General features: G+C 39.5%; 1 protein-coding gene across 4 annotated transcripts in view; it reads right to left on the reverse strand.

Moving 5' to 3' along the window:
* Positions 1-902: 902 nt before the first annotated feature.
* iqca1 (IQ motif containing with AAA domain 1) overlaps positions 903-26,538 on the reverse strand; it is a 60,288-nt gene continuing 34,652 nt past the window's right edge. For 3 of the 4 annotated variants that reach the window (XM_015358533.2, XM_015358535.2, XM_015358532.2), the window contains exons 11-20: positions 25,646-25,752; positions 25,141-25,236; positions 19,968-20,032; positions 19,220-19,302; positions 17,688-17,795; positions 14,541-14,740; positions 11,431-11,517; positions 5,391-5,568; positions 4,098-4,336; positions 903-1,892 (exon numbers count right to left, since the gene is read on the reverse strand). In XM_015358533.2, coding sequence (XP_015214019.2) covers positions 1,758-1,892; positions 4,098-4,336; positions 5,391-5,568; positions 11,431-11,517; positions 14,541-14,740; positions 17,688-17,795; positions 19,220-19,302; positions 19,968-20,032; positions 25,141-25,236; positions 25,646-25,752 — 1,298 coding nt within the window. In that variant the 3' untranslated portion in view covers positions 903-1,757. The remainder of the gene's footprint in view (positions 1,893-4,097; positions 4,337-5,390; positions 5,569-11,430; positions 11,518-14,540; positions 14,741-17,687; positions 17,796-19,219; positions 19,303-19,967; positions 20,033-25,140; positions 25,237-25,645; positions 25,753-26,538) is intronic. The other variant, XM_015358536.2, reaches the window with a different exon arrangement.

Below are 26,538 nucleotides of genomic sequence, written 5' to 3' on the forward strand. Positions count from 1 at the left end.
TAGAAAGGATGGTGTTTGGCTGTCGTGCAACTTTGGAATGAGAGACGCAGGATAGGTGACATTCACGTTTGTTATGCTCTAGATATTCATCTGGTTGCGAGGGAGTTGCACAGGGGGCTCTCCACAGCTCTCGGATGGAGGAGAGGGAGATGGAAAGAAAGTAGATCGCCGTGCTGACTATTTATTTATTGTTAAATTTGATTTAACTCCGGTCTTCTAGGAACAACTGAGCCTTCCTAAGAAGTGGGTCAGCCGCTTGGCAGAGCAGCCTTGCCTGTAAACACAAACTGGAAAAATCAATCCCAGACCTGAGCCAAGGTGGATTAGACCAGCCTCGGGCTATAATTAGAAGCAACAATGAAAATTACATAGGCTAATTAGCAGCTCTCTGGCACAGAAATTAAAAGAATTTTTGCCGGAAGAGTGAAGAAAATCCAGGACAATAATTACTGATACTTATTCTTTCCCCCTCTTGTTTTAAATAAATCTTAAATCGTTAGCCTGTGTACTGTCTGTTGTTATTTAAGTCTTTTGGTCTTCTCTTAATTATATAATAACAGCCCATTTCTGCAAGGGGTGGATTTCAGCAGAGGGAGAAGCTCCAGTTATGACAATAACCCTGACAAAGCTCACTGCCTGAGGTAGCTGCTCTTCTGCATGATGTGGAATTGAAAAGCCTAATTGTTCACTTTTAATAGTGTGCAGATATTGTAGTTTTTTGAAGACCAGAATTGGCTTAGGTTTGTTTTCTCTCATGTATACAGTATAACAGAACAGGAACAACTGCACAATAAATACTAATTGCAGTAGCTAATCACATACAAATCTAAACTGGACAATGTTAATGAAACGTTTGTTCACAGCCTATAAATCACAAATGACACTATTCCCCCAGCTGTGTTTTAGAATAATTTTATTACAGATAATTGGCTTTGGAGATTAAATAAAGAGATTAATAAAGTTTTGGAACAAATTAATGAAATGCAAATAAGAAAGGATGTTCAATAAACATTTACAAGTTTGCACTAGGTATCAGTTTCTGGAATGAGGGAAAGTAATCCTACTACAATATTATGAGACACAGCTGACTGCAACAAAATAAGTCCTTTAGAATGCAAGGTTTTAGAACTTATTTTAGAGACTATGCAAAAGACATTTTGGGCATCAGCAAATACATTTATAAGTGTGTGATTTGCAATACAAAGAAAACACTGTTAGATAATAAACAGAAAGGCATTAAAACGCAACACTAATTTTAAGTGCATATTAGGAACTAATTTTTGAGCATATGTTTGGATTTGTTGCATTTTTAATTGCTTTCCGTATTGTGTCTGTGGAAATGTTCTTATTTGAGGACTTGAGAATTCATGCCTACAGCCTTGTATTAGTGGACGGAAGTCCTGCAGCATTCATTTTATCATTTTATCCCACAGAGGGCAGCAATGTGTTCAGCTGAAATGAACCCTTAACCTTTTTTTCCTCTAAAAAAAACTTATTTCAGCATAGTTTTTTCCATTAAAGAATTCTAAGCTGCAATCCTCCGTACACAATATTTTAATTTGTAAATCAGATGTTTACCTCAAAGTGGTGAAGAAATAAGGCACTTATTCATACTCCAACTGAAAAAAAAATATTACTATGATAAAAACCTAATCAAAATACATTAGTTTCAAATAAAAAAACAAACAAACGATCCTGTAGCAGCAGAGAGCTGAGTGTTCTCCTGTAATGACTCACTGTGAGCTGGCCACCCAGGGCTATTTCTTCTTCTTTTTCTTCTTTCCTTTTTTCCCTTTTCCTTTGCCCTTCCCTTTCTTGGTCTGTCCTTCCTCCTCAGCGCCTCTCGCCGCTTTTGCTCTCTTCCTTCCCAGCGGCGTTTTAGCGTACCACACCTGGAATCACAGAGCAGCTCCACTCGCACACACAGCTTTTTAAAAACGTTTAGACATTAGCATGAAAGGCAGAGCGGCACAGTGGCCCATTGCTGTCTCACAGTGCTGGGGCCTTGGTTTCAAATTCTGGGGTGCTGTCTGTGTGGAGTTTGTATGTTCTCCCCAGGTCTGCGGGGGTTTCCCTTGGATGTCTGGTTTCCTTGCACAAACCAAAGACAAACTGGTAGATTAACTGGCTTCTGCGAGACATGGCCCTGGTGAGAGTGTGTGCCTATCTGTGTGTCCTGTGGTGGACTAGCATCCTGTCAAAGGTGTATCCTGCCTTGTACCCACTGCTTTTTTGGATAGGCTATGGCTTCCACATGACCCTGTATTGGATAAAGAGCTTAGGAAAAGGATGGATGGATGTATACAGTACATTTATTACAGGGATATTTTTTCAAGCAACACTGCTTTATATAAATTTCTTATATAACAACTGTTTCTTTCTGTTCGGCCTTAGTCTGAAAGTCAGCTATGAGCACAACTGCAGTATGGCTCTGAATAGCATCTATTCTGCTTTTGAAACCAGCGTGAAGGCAGACTAGGCATGTGGGGAGAGATCTCAGGGCACCCTCTCACTGCCTGTCCCTCTATCAAAGCCAAACTGGCAGCAGAGCCCATTTGGATTAAAAACCTTCTCTCAAGGAATGCCTGGCCCTGACAGCTACCACAGCTGCTTTTAGAACTGAGCCATCGATCATGTGAAACAAGGGAAAGGCTCCCACACAAAGGGCTTCGGAGATAAAAATGGAATGGTGCACCGGGAAGTGCAATTCATTTCTTAGAGACACCCAATGACCAAGCTGGCGATTGGTACAGCAATGCCTGGTGAAAAAGTAAGAGTGAACAGAGGTTCTGTTGATAATCAATCAACCTCAGGACTTGACACCACTACATACAAAACATACAGCTGTTAACAAATTTGTAACACTGTGCGCAAATAACAGGGTGTGCAAAGGTTTTTGTGAAAAAAAAACCCAGTATTGTGTTATTCCTAGCTGTGTGTTTATTCTGCTCTAAATTTTTTAATATTAATTTATATTCCCAGTGAATTAGAATCTTATTAGCAGCATTAATGAAAATGTGGCTTTGTTTGAGAAGTCGTGCCTGAAAGCAATTGGTTTCTACATACTTTATTTCTATAGCTTCTGGGATCTGATTTGAGACAGGAATTTAGAAGGAGACCAAGCAGATGAAAGTTCAGAACAGTGCAGAAATGGCGAATAGGTTTCTGCCAGAAGGGTTAATCTGCCATCTAGTGGTACCAATTAATATGTCCTCCAGAAAACCACAAGTGCTTTTCATTTAATAATGGACCCAGACCCATGGAAAAAGTTGGGATCTCTTAATGCACCTTTCACAAATTTTCTAAGCTTGGCTATGTCATACTGCATACATATTTAATTATTACATACATTTAGCATCTTAATTGTATTTAATAATAATAATAATAATTATAATTCTTGGTTACATAGTGCTTTTCTGGACACTCCACTCAAAGCGCTTTAAAGGTAATGGGGACCCCCTTCCACCATCACCAGTGTGCAGCCCCACCTGGATGATGCAACAGCAGCCATAGTGCTCCAGTACTCTCACCACACATCAGCTCTCAGCGGGGAGGAGAACAGAGTAATGAAGCCAATTCATAGATGGGGATTATTAGGAGGCCATGATTGGTAAAGGCCAATAGGAAATTTGGCCAGGACGCCAGGGTTGCACCCCTACTCTTTTCGAGAAACACCCTGGGATTTTTAATGACCACAGAGAGTCAGGAGAACTGGTTTTACGTCTCATCCGAAAGACGGTGCCTTTTTAAAGTATAGTGTTCCCGTCACTATACTGGGGCATTAGAACCCACACAGACCGCAGGGTGAGCGCCCCCTGCTGGCCCCACTAACACCTCTTCCAGCTGCAACCTTAGTTTTTCCCAGGAGGTCTCCCATCCAGGTACTGACCATGATAATTAATCCATACTGGGATCCTAATAGATTATTTTTAGATTTTCCATCTCAGGAGTTCTCTCTAATTGTGTGTATAAAACAATGAAGCAAAGCCCAAGGCAGATGAGAGGCAAAGCAGCAGGCAAGACCATGGGAGAGACGAGACTGTGGAAGGAGTGTGGGGGGTGAGAATCAGGTTCTACCCCGTTATGACTCCGCTCACCTTGAAGGTCTCCTCTTCCTCCTTGTAGACCGGGTCCTGCCTGGCCAGGGGGGCTACAAACTCCAGGGCCGCCAGCGGCCTCTTGCCCAGCTGCTGCAGGCGCCGCTCGTCCAGCACGGCCCGCACCGCCTGCAGGATGTGGCCCTGGGTGTAGCCATCAGTCACCTTGGCCAGGGAGCTGAGGTCCAGGCTGTTGGTCAGCTGGCCCCCGTGCTCCTGGATCACGTGTCTCCACAGCACTGCAGACAGAGCAGAGGGCAGCAGGGTGCTTACGGGGCTGGCACAGTCTTAAACAGCTTGAGTTTCAGCATCACAAAGATAACCACAGGAACTCAAAAGGTATTGCATTTTTAACAAGGTGGCTATTTCTGGAAAGCTTTTGACGAAGCTCAGTAGAGATAACCAATTGGCAACAAAAAGTAAAGCCATGAATTGCAGGAAAGTGAATCATTTTGAAGGGAGAACTGATAAATGGATAAAAATAAAGAGTACAAATAAGATGTGAACGCTAAAATCGAGCTGACATAAATAGTGGAGTGGATTTGTACTAGGACCACCTCTCTTCCTAATTTATAGCAATAATCTGGATTCTGTTATAGTTAATAAACAAGTCACGGTAGAAGCTGCAAAGGAAATTAAAAAAATATTTAGACAGAAGTCAAGACTGAGCAAACACCTGGCAAGTTACATACAGTATAATGCAAACAAGTGCAGAGCATTAAATACAGGTAGCAAAAACTAAAAATGAGAAACACTGATATTGAAGAAACTACTTATGGAAAAGACTTGGGTGTTCACGCTGACACATCATTTTCATGTCCTAGGCAACACCGGGAAGCAATAAAAAGAAAAGCTGTTTATGTCCAATGTACTAGTAAAATGCCATTTAAAATGTCGTGTACAATTTTGGTGTCTACATTATAAAAGGACACTGCAGCATTGGAATCAGTTAAGAGCAAAGCACCCACGGATATTCCAGCACTACAAGGAGTATCCTAAACTGGCAGGCTGAAATGAGGGAACTTTTATTCAAGCATTTAAAATTCTGAAGTTAACAATACAGAAAGACATCACGTATATACAAATATCTGATAAATGAGCTACCAATTGACACAGACAAAATCCTAAGAATTCATTTTGAAAAGCAAATGGGAGAATTTGCATGCCACAAATCATTAGCATCCTTGTCGTGGCAACTAGCTCAGTGTTTCACTTTCTGAGTCAGTCTGGTCCTACACAGTACTTGTTAAGAGTCTCACCACCCTGGTCACTGACCTCACACACGGCTCTCACCTAGCCTGGATGCGTAGTCTGGCCGGGGGATGAGGACAATTTTCTTGTAGACTTTACAGAAAGGCTTGAGATCGGCTTCGTAAGGCCGATGCGTTGTGCCCACAATGAGCACGCGGTCTTCAGGCTTGATGGACTTCAGGATTTTTGGGAGGTCTTTCTTCAGCCGCTTGGGTTCCATCTGAAGTGCAGGCGATGGATAAGAGAACGTGTATGAAACCTCAGAAACAAAAACCTGCTCTAGGACAAAAAAAAACTGACCTTTCTTGTTGTAAATGCTGTGAAACAGGAAGTGGGCAACTTTGGGTTGCAAAGGACACTCTGATGTTCATACCAATCTTCTCTTTAATTATTCATCAAATTATCTGGACAAGATTCAAATTATGCATTCAAATCACCTGCTTTTGAAGTTGCTATTTCAAAAGCACCTGCGGATCCAACAGGATTCTTCCCAAAAAGGATCCCAGCGCAAGTTAAATACCAAACAACCTTACCACAAGAGGGCAGTGTAACACAACTTTGGAGGTTTCATGACATTGTACCGTAAAACTGAAGAAATCAATGTTGCAAACCAGTAAAAAGTGAGGGTGGGACGGCGCTGTCTGAAAATGGACTGGTCAAGTGTGTTGAACTGCACTCATAGTGAATCTCTAAACTGACCTCCTGTCACAGCAGAAGCAGTGAGTTATTAGACGAGTGACAAAGTCTATAGAAACATTGTAACATACTTGCATCCACTTCTCAATGCAGTCCTGTAGGGCATTTGATATCGGCTGTATGGGATAATCAACATTGAAAATTGTCCATCTGGACACAGCAGTACAAATTAAATCCAATCCCAGTTCCACACATCCAGGTGTCCTCTGTTTATTTCTCAGCTGAGCTCTCAGTTACTTGAGGAATTAATTGAAGTAGTTATTTACTTAATTACAACCTTTCAATCATTCGCGACTTCTGAAAAGACGCAGATAGAGGAGAAGTGAAGAAATTTGGGTAACTACAGTCAGCAATTTTGGAGAAAGCTGAAAATGACTTGAAAGGTCCAATTTAGGAAACAATTACGTTAAATGAGGATCCAAACAAGAAACTGAGAACTCTGCAAAAATGTGAAGCAGAAGAAGCTGGCACCAGGAATGAGAAAGATGACAGAATGTTTTAATGCTATATTTTCTCAGCTGTAGTTAAGGGACAAAATCTTCACCCCCCTCTCTTAAGGTTTTAACCTAGTGCTTACAAAGATGGATTGCCCTAAAACAGCTCCCTCTTTGCCATCTCTGGAGCTTTCTTTCTTTGCAGTCATGGTGATACACTCTTGGGAAGTCACGTGAACATGGGCTGACATTCCCCCTCTGTCCTGGATTCTTGTTTGAACATGTTTTCTTGACATTCTGGTATCACATTCAGGATGATTCTGACATGTCTCATGTAACAGGAGCACTTTTCTGCACAAATACACATTTGACAGTGACTTCCAACACCCTACCTCATCGTTGACTCACGCAATGTGCATGTTTGAGGCAAAGTTTGAGTAAACAGCGCTCTGAGGGTATAACAGAAGCCAGAAGGCACTTTTCTGTTTTGATCTTGTTAGATTAATGCTGTTCTGACACATGGGCAGCATGTGCTGTGGTCTCTGAAGAAATGATATCATGATAGGTCTAAAACACATTTTAACTTCAAGTGTCTTAGACTTCCAAATTAAACCACATCCCAATTTCCAAATCCCCACTCTAATTTAGCTTTTAAAGAGACCCAGTCTAAATCTAAACAGGCAGTAAATTTACATTTAAGTATGATTTTAATGAGGAGTCTGTTTCAAAATTGCATTGCATCCCAAATTATGAACCATTTCTTATAATTGAATGTTATAATGGCAGTTGTTTTTCATTCTCCACCAAAACAAACAGATTTCACATCTACAAATGGAAAACAATGTGTTTGCAAATGCAGTGCTGAGACAAACTGCCTAAATTTAGCAAGGAGGAGTAAGGTTGTCTGATAAGCCTACCTGCTTTGACAGAAAACATTTCAAATGAAGCATTTCACATAAAACTAATAAGCACTGCTATACTTTGGGGACTCTGTTTATTACAGATTCAAATACCACTTCAACGTGATCTGTACCTAGATAAGTTTCTTCACAATTTCTTACATCAGCTACAGTAGGTTCTCAGAAATAGAACTTATTAGGAGGAGAGACTGGAAGAAATTAAGTCTTAACTTAATGTCAAATGGAAAAAGTTAAGTTGAGGGATTTATGAAGTTTTGGCACAGCAATGCATATTATATACATTGAGAGGCGAGTAAGAAATTAAATAGGGGAAAGAGAAATATAGAGTCAAAAGACAGATTTATGAATGCACAGATAGATAAATGTGACTACCAAGTATACAAATGGGATTTTCACTATGAAATTGGAAGTTGCCTTCTATATAAAGCAATTTATTCTTTGAACATAACTCAGTCTGCAGCTCACGTGCAAATACTTTTTTATTTGGGCGCACATGTTTGGCAGATATAAGCATTGGCAAGAAATCTGCTCTATTTACTGTCAATACAAATGTCCTATTCAAGAGAACGTCTTGCTATCAATCCCCTCTTTGCTGCTGATATCATCTACCTCTGAAATGGGAGAGAAAACATCAACGCACAAGAGCAAAAGACAGAATGACTTCAGTAAAAACTGATAAGCAAACCAGGATGTTTCAAATTCTTTCAGTGCTAAGGACTTACATTCTGGCAGGGAGAACAAAAGACAGAAGTATTTACAGGATAAAACAGAATCAGATTTTACAGGATTCCATTCACATGCATGAACAAGAAATTCTACTAGTGATAAACTGTTGAGGTGAGACTATATACTATAGGGTTTGTATTACATTTGAGGTTTTATGAAACACCATCAGCCTGACACCAAATATTAAACTTTTCCTTGGAAGTTATATGGGAATTAGAAGCACTTTTAAGCTCCAAAGACTACGTTCATCAATAAAAATAGGAGTACAGTGAAAAGCTGATACACTGAAATATTCAGCTTAACTCAACACAGCACAATGCCAGCGTTTAATATTAAAAGCATTCACTTACAGACTTTGACATGAGAACAGTGAGGTTCTTTATTTTTACATATTTAATGGTTAACTCATTTTTATTCAAAGGAGAGGGATGTTCTTTCATATTGCAGTAGTTCAATCTTTTCAAATTCCTTTAGAGAATTATAAATGGAGCGGGCTTGAAACTTTAAGAAATGACCTTGAGATAGAAACCATGGGCTTTTTTCTTTATCTGAAATTGATTCATAACAGTAGGCTGAGAGGACGATTCAGACATGGCATCTTGAAACATTTATATATTCCTCAAGTCAAGTGTATAATTTTATCAATAAAAGCCCAATGTGAACCCTTCCACATGTGCCGTAAAGTAATCAAAGTGTGCCCACCTGTCAAGTACGTGAAGTATTTAAGCCAGACTTCAGTGGGTTGAGTATTGTGTCACAGATAATCTACAGTCAGTTGCACAGGAACAGGCGCTACAACGTTTTTGGCTAGATTGCCGAGAGCAGACTTCAACAAGGTGTTGACCAGATGTTTAAATTCTGTTTAAACTTCAATAAAGAAAATAGGCTTTACAGAAAACCACATCCATAAACCTAACATTAACATCTGAAATGTGTTGAATTAATTAAAATATTTTAAAGGAAGGAAAATACAGTTCGCATTGGCCACCACAAAAAGGGCCAATTAAGTGACAAGGTCCCAAATGTGCACTACTGAATATTAGGCAAAGTATAGCTGACACACTTCAGGAGTGTCTTTGAACTGCAAGTGGTCTATTTGTAATTGTTTAAACACAAGACATCTGGCAAAACTGCAAAAAAATTACTTTAGCTTTAGGCTACAACAACTGAGAGAAACCGTGCAATTGTGATTCTCTTACCTTACTATGAAGAGAAGGTGAGGGCCCTGCATTGTTTACGCAATACACATTGACAGAAGGGCGGCTAACAGGAATATACTGACTGCTCTGAGATGACAAAAGTAGGAATGATGATAAGGTGGCTGTATTTGCATTTTTAAGCATGGAAAAACATTAGCTCCTTGAAAGTCTAGTTTAAAGGTTGAATAGCCAGTGTCTCTAAAATAAATATTTTAGGTCCAGTTCTGTTACACTAAATTCCTCTTTGGGTATTATTAATTGCACGGTCAACTGCTGTAGAGAGATATGCGTCAATACCATGTCCAGACATATTCGTAATTACATTTCTTGTACACCAAAAAGAATGTCTATTCAATTTTTCACACTTTGGGAAGCATTACCAGTGAAATTAACTTTCAGCATCACTATTAATGGGGACTGGAAACCAGTCCAGAGCAGCTCTCATCCGTAAAATCTGAGGCATAAAGTCGGTGAAATCTTCGAAAAGGTCTTAGAAGCGTGAAGTTCATCTCCAAGCTAAACAATCAAGGCATAGACGTTCTTACAATGTCATGTTCTGAATGGAAACACGCTTTAAACAAAGCATTCTATGCAACAATAACTGCAGATTACAAGCAGCTAGTATTGAGAGTTGAGAGCTGAGAGCCTTTTTTGCCTAAAGAATTGACACTGATGAAGATGGATTGTCAAGACTTCATTACCACGTTAGTGTCCTACAACAACAAAGCACCATGAAATGAGCCATTAGCAGACGAATGGCTAATGGTAACTGACTGATTCAGATAACTACAGACAAAAAGAAAATCCCCCTTTTGCCAGTCCTGAACAGGTTTAGCTCAGGACGTAATCCATGGCATGCAATCAGTCTTATCTTGTCAACATATTACTTGAAGAAACAATTATTAACCACTTATTCACATTCTTATAATTTGGCTCTATGCGTTTTAAAATGTGGTTTAGATTTAACATTTTATTTATTGTTACAATTGTAGTGTGGAATGTAGTGATTAAAGGTACTGTAATTGTAAAGGAGCTGCACTTGAAACTAGGGTTCAGTCTTTTTTTTAAACAAATGGCTTGCAGGTGTGTGTATAGTGATGGCTTTGTTAAAATTCCTAACTGGATGAAAGCAGTGCAATATGCTAACAGGGGCTACCTTCACAGTTTACATCAAAATTAATTACCAATGGAGTCAAGTGGGTGAGAGCATAAATCAGGGTCCAGATTTAAATCCAAACTTTGACCTTGCTGCCAGTACTAAATGGCAGCTTTTCAATGGGTGGACATAAGATGCTCTAGACAAAAAGGAAGCTATAGTCAAACAGTTTACACCTGGAAAATGGGTCAAAGTTACCGTGACAAGCATGCCCATCTAAATATGCAAATCGGTATATTTTCTATGCGTTCTTCAGAGCACAGATTAATTGTACAAATTCCTGAAACGATATCATTTTCTAAAAGGAGTCTTAGAGTCAAGTATGTAAAATAATGTATTATGAGGAAAGGATAGGAAGGAGCTAAACTACAAAGACAGACTACATTTATTTAACTGTCTAATAAATGCTGAAGGAATTTGGAATCAGTGTAGTGATATAAAAACTATAAAACACACATGTAATGCTGTGTATGCAAATATAACAGAGGCTGGCTTTGCAAAACACCCAGCAAGGTTTTAAATTCCTTTATAAAATGTTTGTTTTAAAGGGATTTAAAATGCATTAAGCAATGTTTATTGCCCAATTAGCTAAACTGGCACATTTTCCAGCTTTTCCTTCAACCTAAAAAGGAGTAGGAGAAACTGTTGCACCACTTTAGCAAATTAAAGGTTTCCATGTAAATACTACTGTGAATTAAAACTTTTTTTTTCTTAATTAAGCATGGTGACTGTGTGTCATCTGTTACAACAAGAAAGAGTAGGCTTCTATGAAAGTTAATCTGTTTTTTTAACAGCAAAGCAGACGTTAGTGAAGATGAAGTTTACATTCTATAAAATCTGAACTGTTTTTTTAAATAAACTATAACAAGTGAATTATAAACAAAGACTGTGGATTTGTGCGAGTCTCATTGGAAGACGCCCTTTTGTGTGTAATACCATTGTTTATCCTACCTCTTTCTCAGGTTTCGGAACTTTTTTGTAAAAAGTTTTCTCAGCATCTCCAATCCATACCACTGAGGGCTGCAGCTGACGAGCCACCTGGAATATGGCCAGAGGAGGTCAGTTTATTTTAGCTTTAAAGCTCAGCTCAAAATCCTAAGCCTTGCCCTTAAGGTAATGCATAATAGGCCCAGTTAAGCAAAGCTGTTCAAAAGACTCATATACTGTATACGTAACCATATGAGTATAACAGACCAGTATGCAAAATGAATGAGAGAATTCATCTTCTCCAGTAAACCATTATAATTCACATGGCAACCCTTTTTTAAAAAAAAAACAATCACCAATAAATTTTCGTCGCACCTACCTGACTTTTGCAATGCCAATTGTTTTTCATGTCCTGGCTTGTGGCTACTCTGTCATACCAGATAGAATGAGAAAGTGGAAGCGGACCCCACTTTGAGAAACGTCTTTTAACATATCAGAAGCTACGCAGTCCCATAACCCAAGGTCCAGCACCAATTGGAGGAGAGGTGCACCCCTTAGCTAACAACAGCACATGCCTACAAGTGCTCTGGAGCCCTCAGGGCTCAGAATGTCTTTGAGAGCCCTGCTGTCTAGTCCCACCCTACCTTCCATTGTGGAACTTCGGCTCAGGGAATCCTGCTCAAAGCCGGCTAGTGACTTGACCCAAGCTTAAACCTGAGATCAGGGAGCTCAATCTGCACTTGCACAACTACCTTTACCCTTGGGGCCACTCAGGGGGACTCTCCACTTGGGTCCTTGTGATCAGTGTGTACCATAAGGCCGCACTAGAATATTTACAGCCCTGCAGAAGTCTAATCACTGCCTCTTTACTTTGCCTGAATTCAACATAGAGAAGCATTTACAGAATACAGCATTATTCACTTAGACTGCAAAACACTGTGTTAAAGGTCAGCAGCATCTGGTGTGGTGCAGAAAAATCACATACAAATTACGTTCTCCAGAGAATGTAAGAAAGTGACACCCACACCACAAAGTATATACAAGTGCAGAAATTAATAGCATTCCAAAGCACTGATCTGAAAAATACAACAGTCACTTTCCATTAGCAAAAATGAAATGCTTTTATATTTTGTCTCTACAGCTAATGAAATAATACTGGTAATGACCTCTTTATGAATGTTTCTGGAATAACTCTTTCACAAAGAAAATCAGCTTTCCTTTGGAAGGAGGTGGGAATGTTTGTGTGGCTGGGAATTCAGCCACATCTGAAGAAAAGGAAGAAGGAATCTGAAATCTGAGAAAGAGTGGCTGGGGAAAGAAAGAATCCTAAATCGTTGAACGACATGATCATCATTAATTTTACAAACATACTGTAGCAGATGAGGTGAATCAGCCAGTGATGACACAGTCCCAGTAGAAGTCATATTTGGAGAGTGTTAGATGTGTTTGTTTGGCCCTTCATTTTAATCTATATTAAATAAGAAACCCAGACTACAATCTTAGTTAATGTCAATCACATAATATTTTGTTATCGTTAAAGGGTGAGGGAAACAGTTTTAAATTATGAGTATCCGAGTTATATACTGCACTTAAAGTGACCCGAGCTGGCCGTGATACTATGGATGCCTATTCTGTCATTCTCCTGCAGACAGATACAGAAAACCACAAGGGACAAATAAAATAAAAGTAGTGATAAGAAGCTGTTCTTAATAAATGAGCCCGTTGAAATGGTCAGTTTTCACTCTGATGACAGATGTCACGGTAAAATTATTTTCTGGATGAGACACACCTGTTTCTACTCGAACAATGTGGACAGTGGACAGGCCTACTTGCTACTGCTGACCACTTTCTCGTATTTCTGCCTTGTGTCATGCCCCTGTATTCATAAATTGAGAGGTGTTGAAAGAAGAGCTTCTCCTGCAGCTCTGGTGCCCTGGTTTGACAAACAGCATATTATGACTAAAGCTACACTGTCACATTCTGTTTATTTTTTCAAGCCAGCGGCAAAGAAGTGTTTCTTTGGAAGATGAAGGCTTTTTTGTTTGCTCCCCAATCATTCAGAGGGGAACACAACATCTTGGCAATGATAAATCGCCGAGATGACAGACAAAAGAAAGGATATCCACACAACTGATGATTCATGGATGCAAGAAGTAAGGTGTTCATTAAGAGACCATGCTAAATCTATCAGTGGTCAGTCATATGTGTGCCTAGGGATATGACCATGAAAATCTAATATACACAGGCCTGAATGGATATGTTTTTTTTGTGCTTTCCAGATCTCATCCTGATCTCCTCTAACAGTGGGAATTTTTTACCCATTAGATGTGACAGAAATGACAAACTGGAAAATCATAAATATTTGCAGTGTGAAATGCTCACATCTGCAGTTCATGGTTTGAATTCCCCACTAGCACCTGCTTCACACATTTCACAGCCTATCACAGACCAATATGAATATGCTTATCAGTCAGTACAACTAATCCAAAAATGATTTGTGAAAGAGAACTTAAACCAAATCTCTGCCAGCACACCTCATTTTTCTTTCTCGGCAAACGGAATTGATTTTATCTCTAAATAAATTTCTAGATAAATTGATGGTGACCGATGCAAAACCCAGAACTAAGTTACAAGACGAATGGACTGGTCTATTTCTTTTAGTGGTTGCTGCCTGTGTGAATATCCTACTGTCACATCACACAATTCTGTTTCTAGACAGAATCACTAACATTGCCGTTTCACACCTATAAAAATATGACACAATAGAATGCATATAAAAGTCATGCTTCTATTTTTCTCTATATACTGTATCTACTACAGTAAATATAATGGTTTACACAAGGTATTATAATTCCTTACCGTCTTTCTTTGAGTGTTACAAATAAGGGATCTAATCCCAGCCAACCTGAAGGGTAATAGTTCTCAACTTAAAATAGTTTAATTGAATTTCTGGTTTTGAAGCCAATAATTTGCCTCAGGACCCTTTAAATAAGAAAAAAGTTCATATCAAAATCACTGTAATGAAGAAAACAGTCCCGACACACTAAAGGTTAAGAGTACCAATATAAATGTAGGAAAGTGGCATAAAGGTTCAGTTTTATGAGTAGGTCTGACCTGTCAAAGACCCTTCATACCTTGAACACCATGTGTAGTATCATCTGCAGGCCGCTCCTGCCTGGGTATTTCCCAGCGAGGTTGCCCGGAGAAAGGTTGAAGAGGTTGGCGCCAGTTTCAGTGCAGAGGGCGTGGACTAGCATTCTCTTGCCCACCCCAGCAGGGCCGGCCAGCAGCAGTGTCTTCAGCAAAGGCGCTTTCTCGTGGACAGCCTGGGATCCTTTCACAAGCACACAGTGAGGACAAGGCAACTTACGCAATGAGGAAAGAACAGAGCTTCTTCTTGAAATCAACTTAAAACAGTACAAAATATGCAAAGAGAGCTACACTAAGATACTATTTAAACTATTACTCCTTCTCTTATTAATGCTACTAATTTGTCTTGGGTTCAAAGGCTGCTAAAAATAACTTAATATTATTTTCCTATAATTTAACATAATGTGTTCTTCATATTAAAGCCACAGATTAAAATTTTGTTTCTCCTATAAAATAGAGAATTGTACATTAAAAAAAGCTTTTTATAACTACCAGAGAAATGTAAGGTGGGAGCGAACTATCTAATATAAATAACTCTAAATGTACTATTATGCTCTAATTAATCGAACTGATGGCCGGGCCAACATAAAAAACCCAAATGAGGCACAATACATTAAAGAACAAAAGATTAATTGGCATACACCTTTAGCACACAGCATTGTGTCTAATCAGATGTTTATTCTGCTAAATTAAATACTGGACGGATGCCAGGAAATAACATTCATTAAGAGCGTGAGACTGCACACATGCACCTCATCATCTGGGTCCAGAAACCCGGAGCAGGTGCAACATTATTTTTAATTAAAAAAAGGTTCCTAGCATATTGCTGTTGTATTATTAATTTTATGCAATTAATTAGAAATGTGTGTTTCCCAGAGAGCACAGGTGAACTCTAAGCACTGTGCTGTTGGTACATTATCATAATACTGTATGTGGCTTAAATCCTGTGTTTGCCATTCAACTTGTCTAGAATCACTTGAGATTTTCATAAGCAAGGAGCTTATTTTGACTTTGCAAAGGCATGAACAAGAGTAGAGATTAAAGTTGAGAGCTGTGTCAGCAAGTATGAGCTGGAAAGAAACAAGTACAGGATAATTTTACAGTGAGAGAAGAAAATAATAACTTATTTTGTCGTAGGAGCCTTATGCCTAAATGTTTTTTTACATTTCAGTGCAGAATTAACATGTACTTGTTTCTTCATAAGCAGGAGTAAGAAGTGTTTATATATTAGAACTAAGTACACTTGTCAAGGTATAATGTCCTGCACAGGGAGCAACTGCTAAGGCTTTTTTTGTGGTTTAATGTATGTATGTAATGCTTTTTATTACCTTCTGGATGTGAATGAATTTTCCTTGACAGGGTATTGCGATGTTATTCTCCTATCCAAACAAGCAATAAAAGAAGCATTGTACTGAATATTCCTATTGGAAAAAAGTGAGTTTTTCTAATAAACGATACACTTTAGATTGAGGGCATTATATTGTGTGCTGTAGTATTGTGTGCAGCCATGAGAACTTCCTCAGGAATACATTTCTTTTTTTTTCTTCTGCCGAGAAGCCTCGTTCTGCATGTTGGTTAAAAGCAGCCTTTTCTCTAGATTATGAGACGTGTTTAAACCTTGGCCTCCATTCACTTAAAGATACAGATAACCTCCATGAAATGTGAAATCAGCCCTGCAGGAGAACGCCCTTCACACCACTGTGTACTTTGGCCTGTTTGCCTCAGAGATAGCAAGTGCACCATGTAAAAGGTTTCTTTCTGAGGCAAGTCAAAGTATTTTCCTTCGAATTTGTTAGCAAGTTAAGTCAATACAGACATCTCAGAGAGGCTAAGAAACTGATTTCTGTGAGAAGACAGTTCCCCTTTGTAGTATACAAACAAGAGAAATTTAGAAATCAAGATGGAAAAAAACAGTCCATAACTGGTTTCCTCTTTTAGGTATGCTAAGATCCTAAACTATTTTCAGCCGCAGGAGGCCTGAGTAGGAAACAAAATTGCACGTTCTGCTGTTGAAGTGGACTACAGGGCAGTGTGCTTTGCAAAGTGCAAGTGGTTGAAATTGCAGAGAAGCTCTACAATTTCACTGAGTTCAGATCTGAATAGCTCCTGGTTTGAAACTCAGGAAAAGGAAAATGAAAGACTAGTGGACTGGAGCACAGAGTGATGTAGGCAGGAGAGAAAGAACAGCACACTTCAAGGAGAAAGAACGAAAACAAAAAACTGCAAGAGAGCAAAAAAAAAAACCCAACGTTATCCCCCAGGACTGATGCAATACTCTAGGCATTCATAAACAGATTTTATTTATAATGACGTCTTTTTAACAGCAAAAAAAACACTAAAACATCCAAGTAAAACTAGAATAAAGGTTCTGGTTAGAAATGTAGGCAAAATAATATTTGTAAGCCTGCACTTACTAGAGGAATTAAATATTTATGATTTTTTTTAGCTGAACATTTTAGACCACTGTTTTCATTTAATGCAAAACAAAAAAATGAAGCAAAAAGTCTTGAGTCCTCATACTCTAATTTTCTTACTTTTACTTTACTTTGCTAAGGGATATTTTCGATAGTACTAATATACTGTATATATGGTTACCCTGTGCTTTCTACACCTCTCCTGTCCCACCAGCCACTAACTAAATACAACAGACCCAAACACGAGAGTTACAATTTAAGTTATAATTGGTGTTGAATGACAAAGAGGTCATGGCCCACCATGCTGTAGGGGATTTCAATGGGCCTGCCCTTAACCTTAGGATCAAATTTTGACTCAGGTTCTGATCGCTGTGATAATCCCTTTGAGCCAGGCTGGAGTTTATTAAACGGGGATGAAATTCAAAACATAAACTGACATACGGCATGGGACACCCAACACCACCTTTCCGTCGGCGCATTACACCCTGCCAGCATGCTGCTGGAGAGAAAGTGACAAAAGAAACGCAGCCCCCATTTAAATGGGCCCAGTTCAAACACAGTTCAGGGCCAGAGTGCTTCAGAGGTCCTGTTTTTGAAGAATTAACGTTGTAACGCTATGAGGTGCGCTGGCTTTCAGTCTTGGGTTTCGCTTTTGTGCTCCTCCTTTATGCTCAGTTTTGTTTATTCATTTATTTATTTGTTCTTCTGGAGACTTACCAAGTGGCAGGATTCCATACAGGGCAATCAGCTGCCTGACGTCAGACAGAGATGGCATAGGTTCAATATCTGCCTGGCGGAGCGTGGTGCCCAGGTAACTGTATTCTCCTGCAGGAGAGAGTGAGAGAGCTCACACATGGGGACCTTACTTTTCCACAGCACTTTTATAAGAAGACATACATGGGCTGCAGGAAAAGGAAGGTATGAGGAGACAGGTGTGGGTCTGTAAAGGGAAGGAAAGTGAGAAAGGTGAACATTAGGATCCGAATCACTTGCCTTTAGTTTGTGACTATTGACACCCTAAGATACCCTGCCCTGTTGCTCTTCCGCATTCATCCAAATTTCTAGAGCTGCGCCAAATTGCTCTGTGTCTTATATGAAGAGGCTAGGATGACACTGATTGAAGCAATTAAAACGTTAAAATTGAAGAACAGCTGCAGGGCTTCGTAATGATTAAACGGCACTTTTTTGGAAAGAAATGAAAGAAAATCGGGCATTTGGCAAGAGAGAAAAGTTATTTTGCAAAACGATCCCATGACGTCTGGTTTTGCTTGTTGATCTTAAACACAGTAATTTTTTTTATGAAAAGAATTGTAAGAAAGTGCATTGGAAGTGCATTTAAAACCAGGAATAGGAGGCACCTCTTGACTGAAAGGGAGAATGAATCAGGCCACCCAGCCATACTGTTAAAGCCAATACCCAGGCTTCTTTTAAGAAACAGCAGAATGAGATCCACGGATCAATTAGCTACTAACTACAAAACAAGCTAGATGGGCTGAATGATGTCCACTCATTTGTGACCGACAGTATCTTAATCCTAAATAACCTAAATAATGGCAGCGAAGCACCATGTGCAGGACACACTCCTTTGACACACAGCTGGTTTTGTTCTGCCTCTTGTGTTGGACCTGCCATTAAGTGGTCACAATAATACTTGTACTCTATTTTAAATGTTTCCTGAAGGTTTCTGTTTTCATTTATTAACAGTCATTTTTGTCACTCTCTCCATGGTAGAATACAATTGACTGAACGAGAGAAACGATCTCTGTTATTTTTAGTGCTAAATTCCAATTTAATTGACTACCTTTATTGAACACAGCATTTCCAAGATGTCTAGTTTCCCTGTGTTTAGCTCATGCCGTAAAAAACGATTTCATGGAAAGAGGCATACTGATTAATGTAAAAAGAAATCAAATTTTGCATAAGAGGCATGCTTACTGTACTGCTGTATTTGGCCACAAAAAACTTCTGTCTGCCAAAACCTCATTTCAGCACTGCTAACGTGGACACAGTCACATTCCATTACCATCTCTTTACTGAGCGCTAGCCACAACACCTAATACATCCTGCACTCGTACACAGTCACAATTTACAAATCAGAAAAACTGCTGTGTGTCTATTAAATAAAACATAGAATAAAGAGCTTGAAAATAAAAGGGTTCAACCTAATGAATTCTAGATTTTGAACATAGATTAAGTGTAAAGTAAGAACTCAAGTGACAGAGCATTAGGAAGCAGTAAGAAGAGATTACCAATATAATCAGACAGTCTGACGTTCAAGGGCCTGACAAGCAACCCCGCCTCAACCAGCTCCTCATACAGCGATTCAATGGTTCTACAGATGAATGACAAGAGTGTTAACTCCCACTTATCACACTCAATTATATTGTTTCAGGTTATGTTTCAAGGTTAAACCAGAAATGCACTTGATTTTTTAGAGTACAGAATTTTCAAATCTTTTTATATGCAGTTGCATAATTTCAGATTCTTGAGTCCATTTCTGACTGCAGTTCCATGGAAAAAAAAAAAGCAACAAGGATTAAATTCAAAAGAAGTGACTCATCCATTTTGAGGTGTCAAGAGAACAGTAAACGTTGCAGTTCAGGATCAAATCAAAAGCTCCGTGAGCAGTTTCTCCTGGGAGGACACAGTAGTGGCCTATCTGAGCGATTCCAGCACCTACAGTGAAGGATATCCAGGCTCAGAGTGGTATACTGTAGCTTTAGGAGATAAGAGAAAAAGACTGTCTCTCACATACCGTTCCTTTCCAAATCATTCTAATTAGTGTTAGCTGGAGGCCTTGGGTAATTTGTGCTAAGGCAGGTGTAAACAGAGAGCACTGGATTTAAACAACCTCAAATATAAACAGATCTGATCTCCAGCGAAGCACATGTTTTACAGGATTTTCCAGGTTCACCACGCAAACTTCGGAATGCTGCAGTACGGGACATGTCGCGCTCTCAGGCAAGAACCGACAGCAGGAGCTGCGCCTTAACAGACCTGTCCGCTGTCAGGTCCCTCTCCTTCTTTTTCTTCTTTTTGCCACCCTTTTTCCCTTTTTTCTTCTGAAAAAGAATCCATGTGCAGAAATATAAGATAACAGGTACAGATTACTCTTTCAAAATGCTTCACTTAAAATGACTGATGAAATATGTATACAATTGATACGCAAAAAAGGAAACCCTTATTGAATAGATTTACTTGCTAATACAGTATTACATGCAAAGCTTTGTTTGGGTACTGGTTTTGCAGTGTCAAAAAGCACACTACCTTTTATTGTTCTCACTGCTATGTTATCTTGCCTCTCTTTTACTACAATATTAATTACTTTCTTATGCTGCAAAAAAATAAATGAATTCAAATTAAGCAAGTTAATGGTTGCTAACATATAACACGGCAGAATGACCTCATCTACAGCAGTGTTTCCAACTCCCAATTACAGGAGCAAGCAAAAGATATTACTCTGCTGGAAAGAATTAAAAAAACAGCGCAAACACTAGAGCTCTAGGAAAGGTTAAGGACATCTTATAACAAGAAGGCTGGGGGGAAATGTGATCAACATATACGAGAATACTCTTACACAATGTTTATTCATATCCAACTCAACACCCAGCACCAGAGGACAAAGCTGCAAAAGTACAAATAATAAGGCTCAGGACTCGGGACATAAAGAGTTATGGCCATCGGGAGCAAAGTATCAAACTGTGCTGTGAAAAGCAAAATCCTCAAATAAAATGTCAAGGAGCTACTTGAGTACTGAACTAAAGTTCTGAACCTTGTGTCTGTGTTTGGTTTAAGCTGCTGAGATTTGTGGAGCCCCATACAGAATACAATCATTAGTAAGGTGTCACCGGGAGGCAGCAGTCATAGTTCAGTTGTTTACTCTGCTAAATTCTGGACAATGTGCACCATGCAGATGAAACAGAAGTTATTTTAGTGTCCTTATTCACATCTTGATTTAATGTTTCAAAAAAGAACCTTGTGTTCTTCAGAAGAACCCAAAGCAGAGAGAGGACCAGCTTTACAAATCTGATTGAAAATGTAAACAGTCATATACGGATAATGCAATGCTTCAGAAAATGACAGATGAAAAGAAGATCACGTAAGAAGTTTATACTTCCATGGCGACAAAGCTGTAAGCGAAATGACATTTTCCTAGATCAATCTCCATGCAGCATAGAAAAGCATAATCTGTAACTCATTGCATTGGCATTTGTTTTTCTTCTTCAAATGTCAAAAGGCATTTTCATGTCTTTTTTCCTTGTGACTTCCTCCAGCAGATGTTGGTCAATATCAGAAAACTATCACAAAAGAGATCTTGCGATGGTGTAGTATAACAGCCATTAGACAACAAAACAAGCAACAATGTACTACTTCTGGAAACTCCAGTCTGCAGTGCATGTGTGGAACTAGCCAGCCTGTCGCAGTCACTGAATGATCTTTTTCCATTGCCCAGTTAGAGCAACACATCCATCAGATGGGCTAGATCTTAGTTTCCAAAACAACTTTGACCATATAAAAAGAAAGTGAGTAAAGGAAAAGATGAATCAGTGTGTTTAAAACCACCATTTTATGGCACTTGAATAGAGTTACTGAAAATACAAAATAGGCTGCCAGGATTTACAAGAAATGGAAGCAAGACATTAAATGTTTTTTTTTCATAACACACTGAACTAACATCTCTTCATTTTGCAGTCATATTTACATTTTATATGACAGAATGTCATCCCTCTCCTTCCTATGTACTCGAAGTTTTCCATTTTTTAAGATGCTGTGTGTGAAGGCCTAAATATCTTCCGGCCAGCCTACAGAATCAACACCATAATTTGCTTTATAGTGACGTGCACAGAAGATGTACATAGACTTATGTTGCTGTGGTTCTTTCTTGCTAGTAAAAAATCTAATTATTTTTAAAAATCAATTTGAAATGTATGGGTAATGTAATTTATTAGTATTTAAAAAGAAAATAGTAAAGACAGGATTTGGATAGATTTGCAGGTAACATCAGGGGTTAGGGCTAGGGTAAAGGTTAGTTAGGATGGGTACTAGGGTTATAGTTCAGATGTAGGGTTAGGCTTCAAGCTAGTATAAGGGTGAGGGATGGAATGAAGCTTATTGTTAAGACCTGAGCCATGTTTGTGTTTAAGGCTGGACTAAGGTATGCTCTTAGACTGACCAAAGATTAAAGGCAAGGATTAGAGATTAGAGAATTTGAACTACAGTAAGGGAGAATGTTAGGCTGGGCACTAGAAAAGGGTGAACTTAAAGTGAGTGTAAGGATTAGATTCATAACAAGGTTTAGAGTAGCACATGCAGGCATCACATAACACTGCATCGCTGTCCTCCCACATTCGCTGCCAGATTCGGTCATCGGTTTTAGAAAGCAGGGTGAGCACCACACCCCTAATCACAACAATGGGGTGGCTGCAGAGATGGTTAGCAGCTTCAAGTTCCTTGGGATCTTCATCACGAATGATTTAACATAGTCCCAGCATGTAACTGGAGCTACAGTACAAAGAAGGCACAAAAGCGCCTTTACTTCCTCAGAGAGTTGAAAAAATTTGGTCTATCTTCAGCTGTCCTTACCACATTTTACAGTTGCATTATTGAGAGTGTGCTCACGTGTGGGATTTCAGTGTGGTTCAGCAGCAGCTCGTTGTCTGAAAGGAAGGCGTTACAGGGGGTGGTCAGGTCAGCCCAGTCCATCATTGCAGTACAGCTCCCCTCCATGGCAGACATTTTTACAACCCGCTGTCTCAGGAAGGCTAGAAATATCGCTAATGATACCAGTCATCCTGGCGTCTCACTTTTCCCCCCCTTCCCTCTGGTAAGCATTATAGGAGCATAAAGGCACGAACTTCCAGATTCAGAGGCAGTTTCTTCCCACAAGATGTCAGATTACTGAACTCTACCTCTACCACTTGCTCACACTGATGTTTATTTTTAAGTTGTATGGTATGCAACAACTTGTTGTTGCTGTTCTGTGTTTATGTTGTTGGTGATTCCTTTAATGTCTTTATATTGGAGCATACATGCAAATAAGCATTTTATTGCACTTGTGTATATGACAATAAACTGAACTGAACTAAAAAACAGCAGATTAGATATAAATCTTTCACCAAGGTTATAGCAACTAGCCAGGATGCCAGCGAGTGCCTTTCTTTAAAGGGAAAAAAACTAGCATGACGTTCTATATATACCCATTACCTATTTTGCTTTGCTTAGTGGTCACTTTATCAAGTTTTTTTATTATCTCAATGTTGTCAGATTGCTTTTGTCCACAACTTTCTGCACACTTCTTGTATTGATTTAAAATAGTGGATGGAAGTACCAAGTACCTAGATTCATGTTACAAGCAACAGGCAAAAAGGGATTCTCAATGCTATGCTAAGTTAAGCAGGATGCGCAAGACTGTGAATACAAACAAAAGTTAGGACATTTTATTAGGGAAATCTAAAGGATTGGGCTTTATTTGTTTACTGTTCTGCTGCAAGGTACAATGAGGAGCAATTGTGAACCTCCAATGATATAATTCTGAGGTGCTGTTTCACCCACAGAGAATTATTTAGTGGATGAAAGCAGTCTCAACCATCCTGAGAAAGATCTTTGTCGACTTCCGAGTGCACTGGGGTTGATATTCTTAGGGATCTAATGTAGGCTGGATATAAGGAGCTGGGGTCTCTCCAGCAGTAAATCTTGACCTGCAAATAAAGGTTTTATGTGCTTCCTGTGTTGTTTGTGAGTTTATTTCTTTACTAAATCTTTATCTTGTAAAATAAAATTGAAGTGGACAAGTATGTGTCAAATGAGTGTGGCAAGTCAACAGTATTTGCAGTGCTCTACAGTATTTAGGCTGGCCAGCCACAGTTAACTAACACACCCACAAAACACAGTAATATTTACATCTACCATTTACAATAGGAGTGGTTCATAAAAACACTTCCCTGATTTATTTTCTATGGCCTCAGACGTAAGTGGCTGTATTTCCTTTCTCCTAGCGTGCAAAAGTCATTTTAATGGCTCACCCTATTCTCAAATGGTCCCGGCGTGCCCCAGGAGATAGGCATTGTTTGTGCAAACCCTGGGACTTTTTCAGCTCAGTGTGTCTCTAGGGCAGCTACACTAGAGACCAGTGATGTTTCTACAGCATGTCCATTTAGCCCTGCTTGTTTGAGTGTGGGGTGAACTTGGCCTCCCCGCCTCCCAGCCACAGAATAAACCAAAACCACAGAGGATATCCCTTTCCAATTTAATCAGTAGGAAATGTGTTTTTGCTTTTGTGGTTAGGGTTTCTTTCACCAAAGATTTTGCTGAAAGGGAACTTCCAGTTCCACTTGTACTGTTCTACAAACAGCTGCAGACGTGAAGCACAATGGATATTGCTAGCCTGGATCTTAAACTGGTTATGATGGACTTAAATCTCTGAGCAGCGGCGAGGTCAGGGTGGGAGAGTCGGCCAAAGCATTCTTGGTTCTCGGCAAACTCAGTGACTCCTGCAGCCTCCTGGCCACTTTACAGTGTAGCTGGCCCCTTTCCTTTCCTCCGCTCGGCACCGCAGGTCCGGTACAGAGCTGCACTGCCCATGACGTATTAAAAGACAAGTGGCTCGAAGGTGGGTGGGCCCGACGAGTCTGCCTACACTGTCTCATTGTATTTTGAAGGAGGTCAGGGGGTTCGTAGCCGTGAGCCATGACATGAAAAACATGAAACTGGTGATTCCAAAACTGGGTGAGCACAACAAAAAAATGGACTGCCGATCTCAAATGTAAAAAAGACGCACTTAATCTAAGCTATGCAATGAGTAATAAACTTAGAGATAGCGCCCTTACTGTTTGTCTTGCTTCAGATAAAAGATGCTAAACACAGCGTGTGAAACTGTATAACATCTGTACACATTATTGCACCCACAGTTAACGTGTTTTTCAAAACATCATCAAGGTCTTAATGGTCTACAAATCATAAACCTTGGCTAAAAGTAATTCCTCTTTAGACCAGCAAATCTACATCTCAATGTCAGTTTGGTTATGGCATACAGGTGCTGTGCTGGCACTGCAGGTGTACTGTTTATCCAAGCAGTGAGCACTGTGTCCTCATTGTCTTCAGATACTCCGACTCTCCTACAGTGTCTGCCCTCTGACCTCAGACCCAAGCCATGAAATTGTGGATCACTAACCTTCTTGCTTCCTTTTTTTCCTTTCTTCTTCTTCCCTTTCTCCCGGTCCACAGCTAACTTTAAGTTCTTCAGCTCCTGTCTCATCAGCTCGTCCACCTGCAAGGTTTAACAGCCATGACTATTCAACATGCAACCGCAGTGCAACAACCACAAGATACCGAGCATTTGTCCAAACCTGCTCACTAACAATGATGCCCGATGGAAGGTGGCTGGAGAAAGCTCCAGCAGTAGCTGGTTAAAAGGGCCAAAAATGAGGCCCAGATAAAACTGTCAAGTTAAATGCTTCTCACCAAAACCACAACTAGTTTTCTTAAGAAGTGTTTATCACATTCAAATCTGAAGGTTTCTGTGTGAAAATTTAAAAATGGAATAAATAGATTTGCTATAATATTTTTTTTTATTTTCAAAACACAGCACATGCATACCCAGTGGCACTGCCAGTTCCAGGAATGACCGGGTTCCTTCTGCCCCTGTTACTGTAAACCACAGCGGAGAGGTTCCCCACCTGTATGCGGATTTCCTCCTCGACCTCTACCCTCTTCTCCTCCCTCACCAGCTGGGCATCAAAGCGCTGGGAGAAGTTGTGCTTCTCGTCTCTGTTCTCCCACACCTCTGAAATCCACACAGAACAACATGCGTCGCTCCACCTGGACACCTCAGAACCTGCACTCGCAAACACTGTTTTCCTCATAACCGATTTCATAATGCTACTTTGTCTTCAGTTGTAATCATATGGTAGACTTGGAGTGTGTGTGGTCTGAGGAAACATGTTAAAACAATGACTGCTGTTTCACATGGTAAGGATAACAAGCAATGCTAGTGGTGCCCAACAAGGACACCTTCTTTTGTTCAAAAAATAAAACTTCAGACCAATTATTACTGATGTTCATCCATTATTTAGACAAGATTATGTAAACTGTGACACAAAATGTTAACTAGAGGTCAGAGATTATGCAGAAAAAAAGCTAGGATATTGAATTATCATGTGCAATAACCACATTCTCATTATTCTATCAAAAATGTTGAATAACATAACATGAATATTATAATGTAAATATAATAATATATAAATGCATCACATTTCCATGTCTCTGTTCATACCTTTCTCACACAAAGATAAAGATAGCTGAGATTTCAGGCATACAGGTGGGCATTGAAAATTAAAGCAGATTTTCAATTCTGTATGTGAAGTATGTAAATAGCAGTATATAAAGAGACACCGAGTTAAGCTACTGTCTCTTGAGACCTGAAGGTGCTTGAGCGGCCTGTGAAACCTGTCTATTGCTTTCCTCTCAGTATTAACTGCTTTTAGGTCCTCCTGGCAAGACAATCTTAACTAGCTCCCATGTTTATTCACGCAAATCCAGTAAGTTCTGAATCACTGAGACACACATGGGT

The sequence above is a fragment of the Lepisosteus oculatus genome, chromosome 12 (genome assembly GCF_040954835.1).
Source record: "Lepisosteus oculatus isolate fLepOcu1 chromosome 12, fLepOcu1.hap2, whole genome shotgun sequence".
In the NCBI taxonomy this organism is placed as follows: domain Eukaryota; kingdom Metazoa; phylum Chordata; class Actinopteri; order Semionotiformes; family Lepisosteidae; genus Lepisosteus; species Lepisosteus oculatus.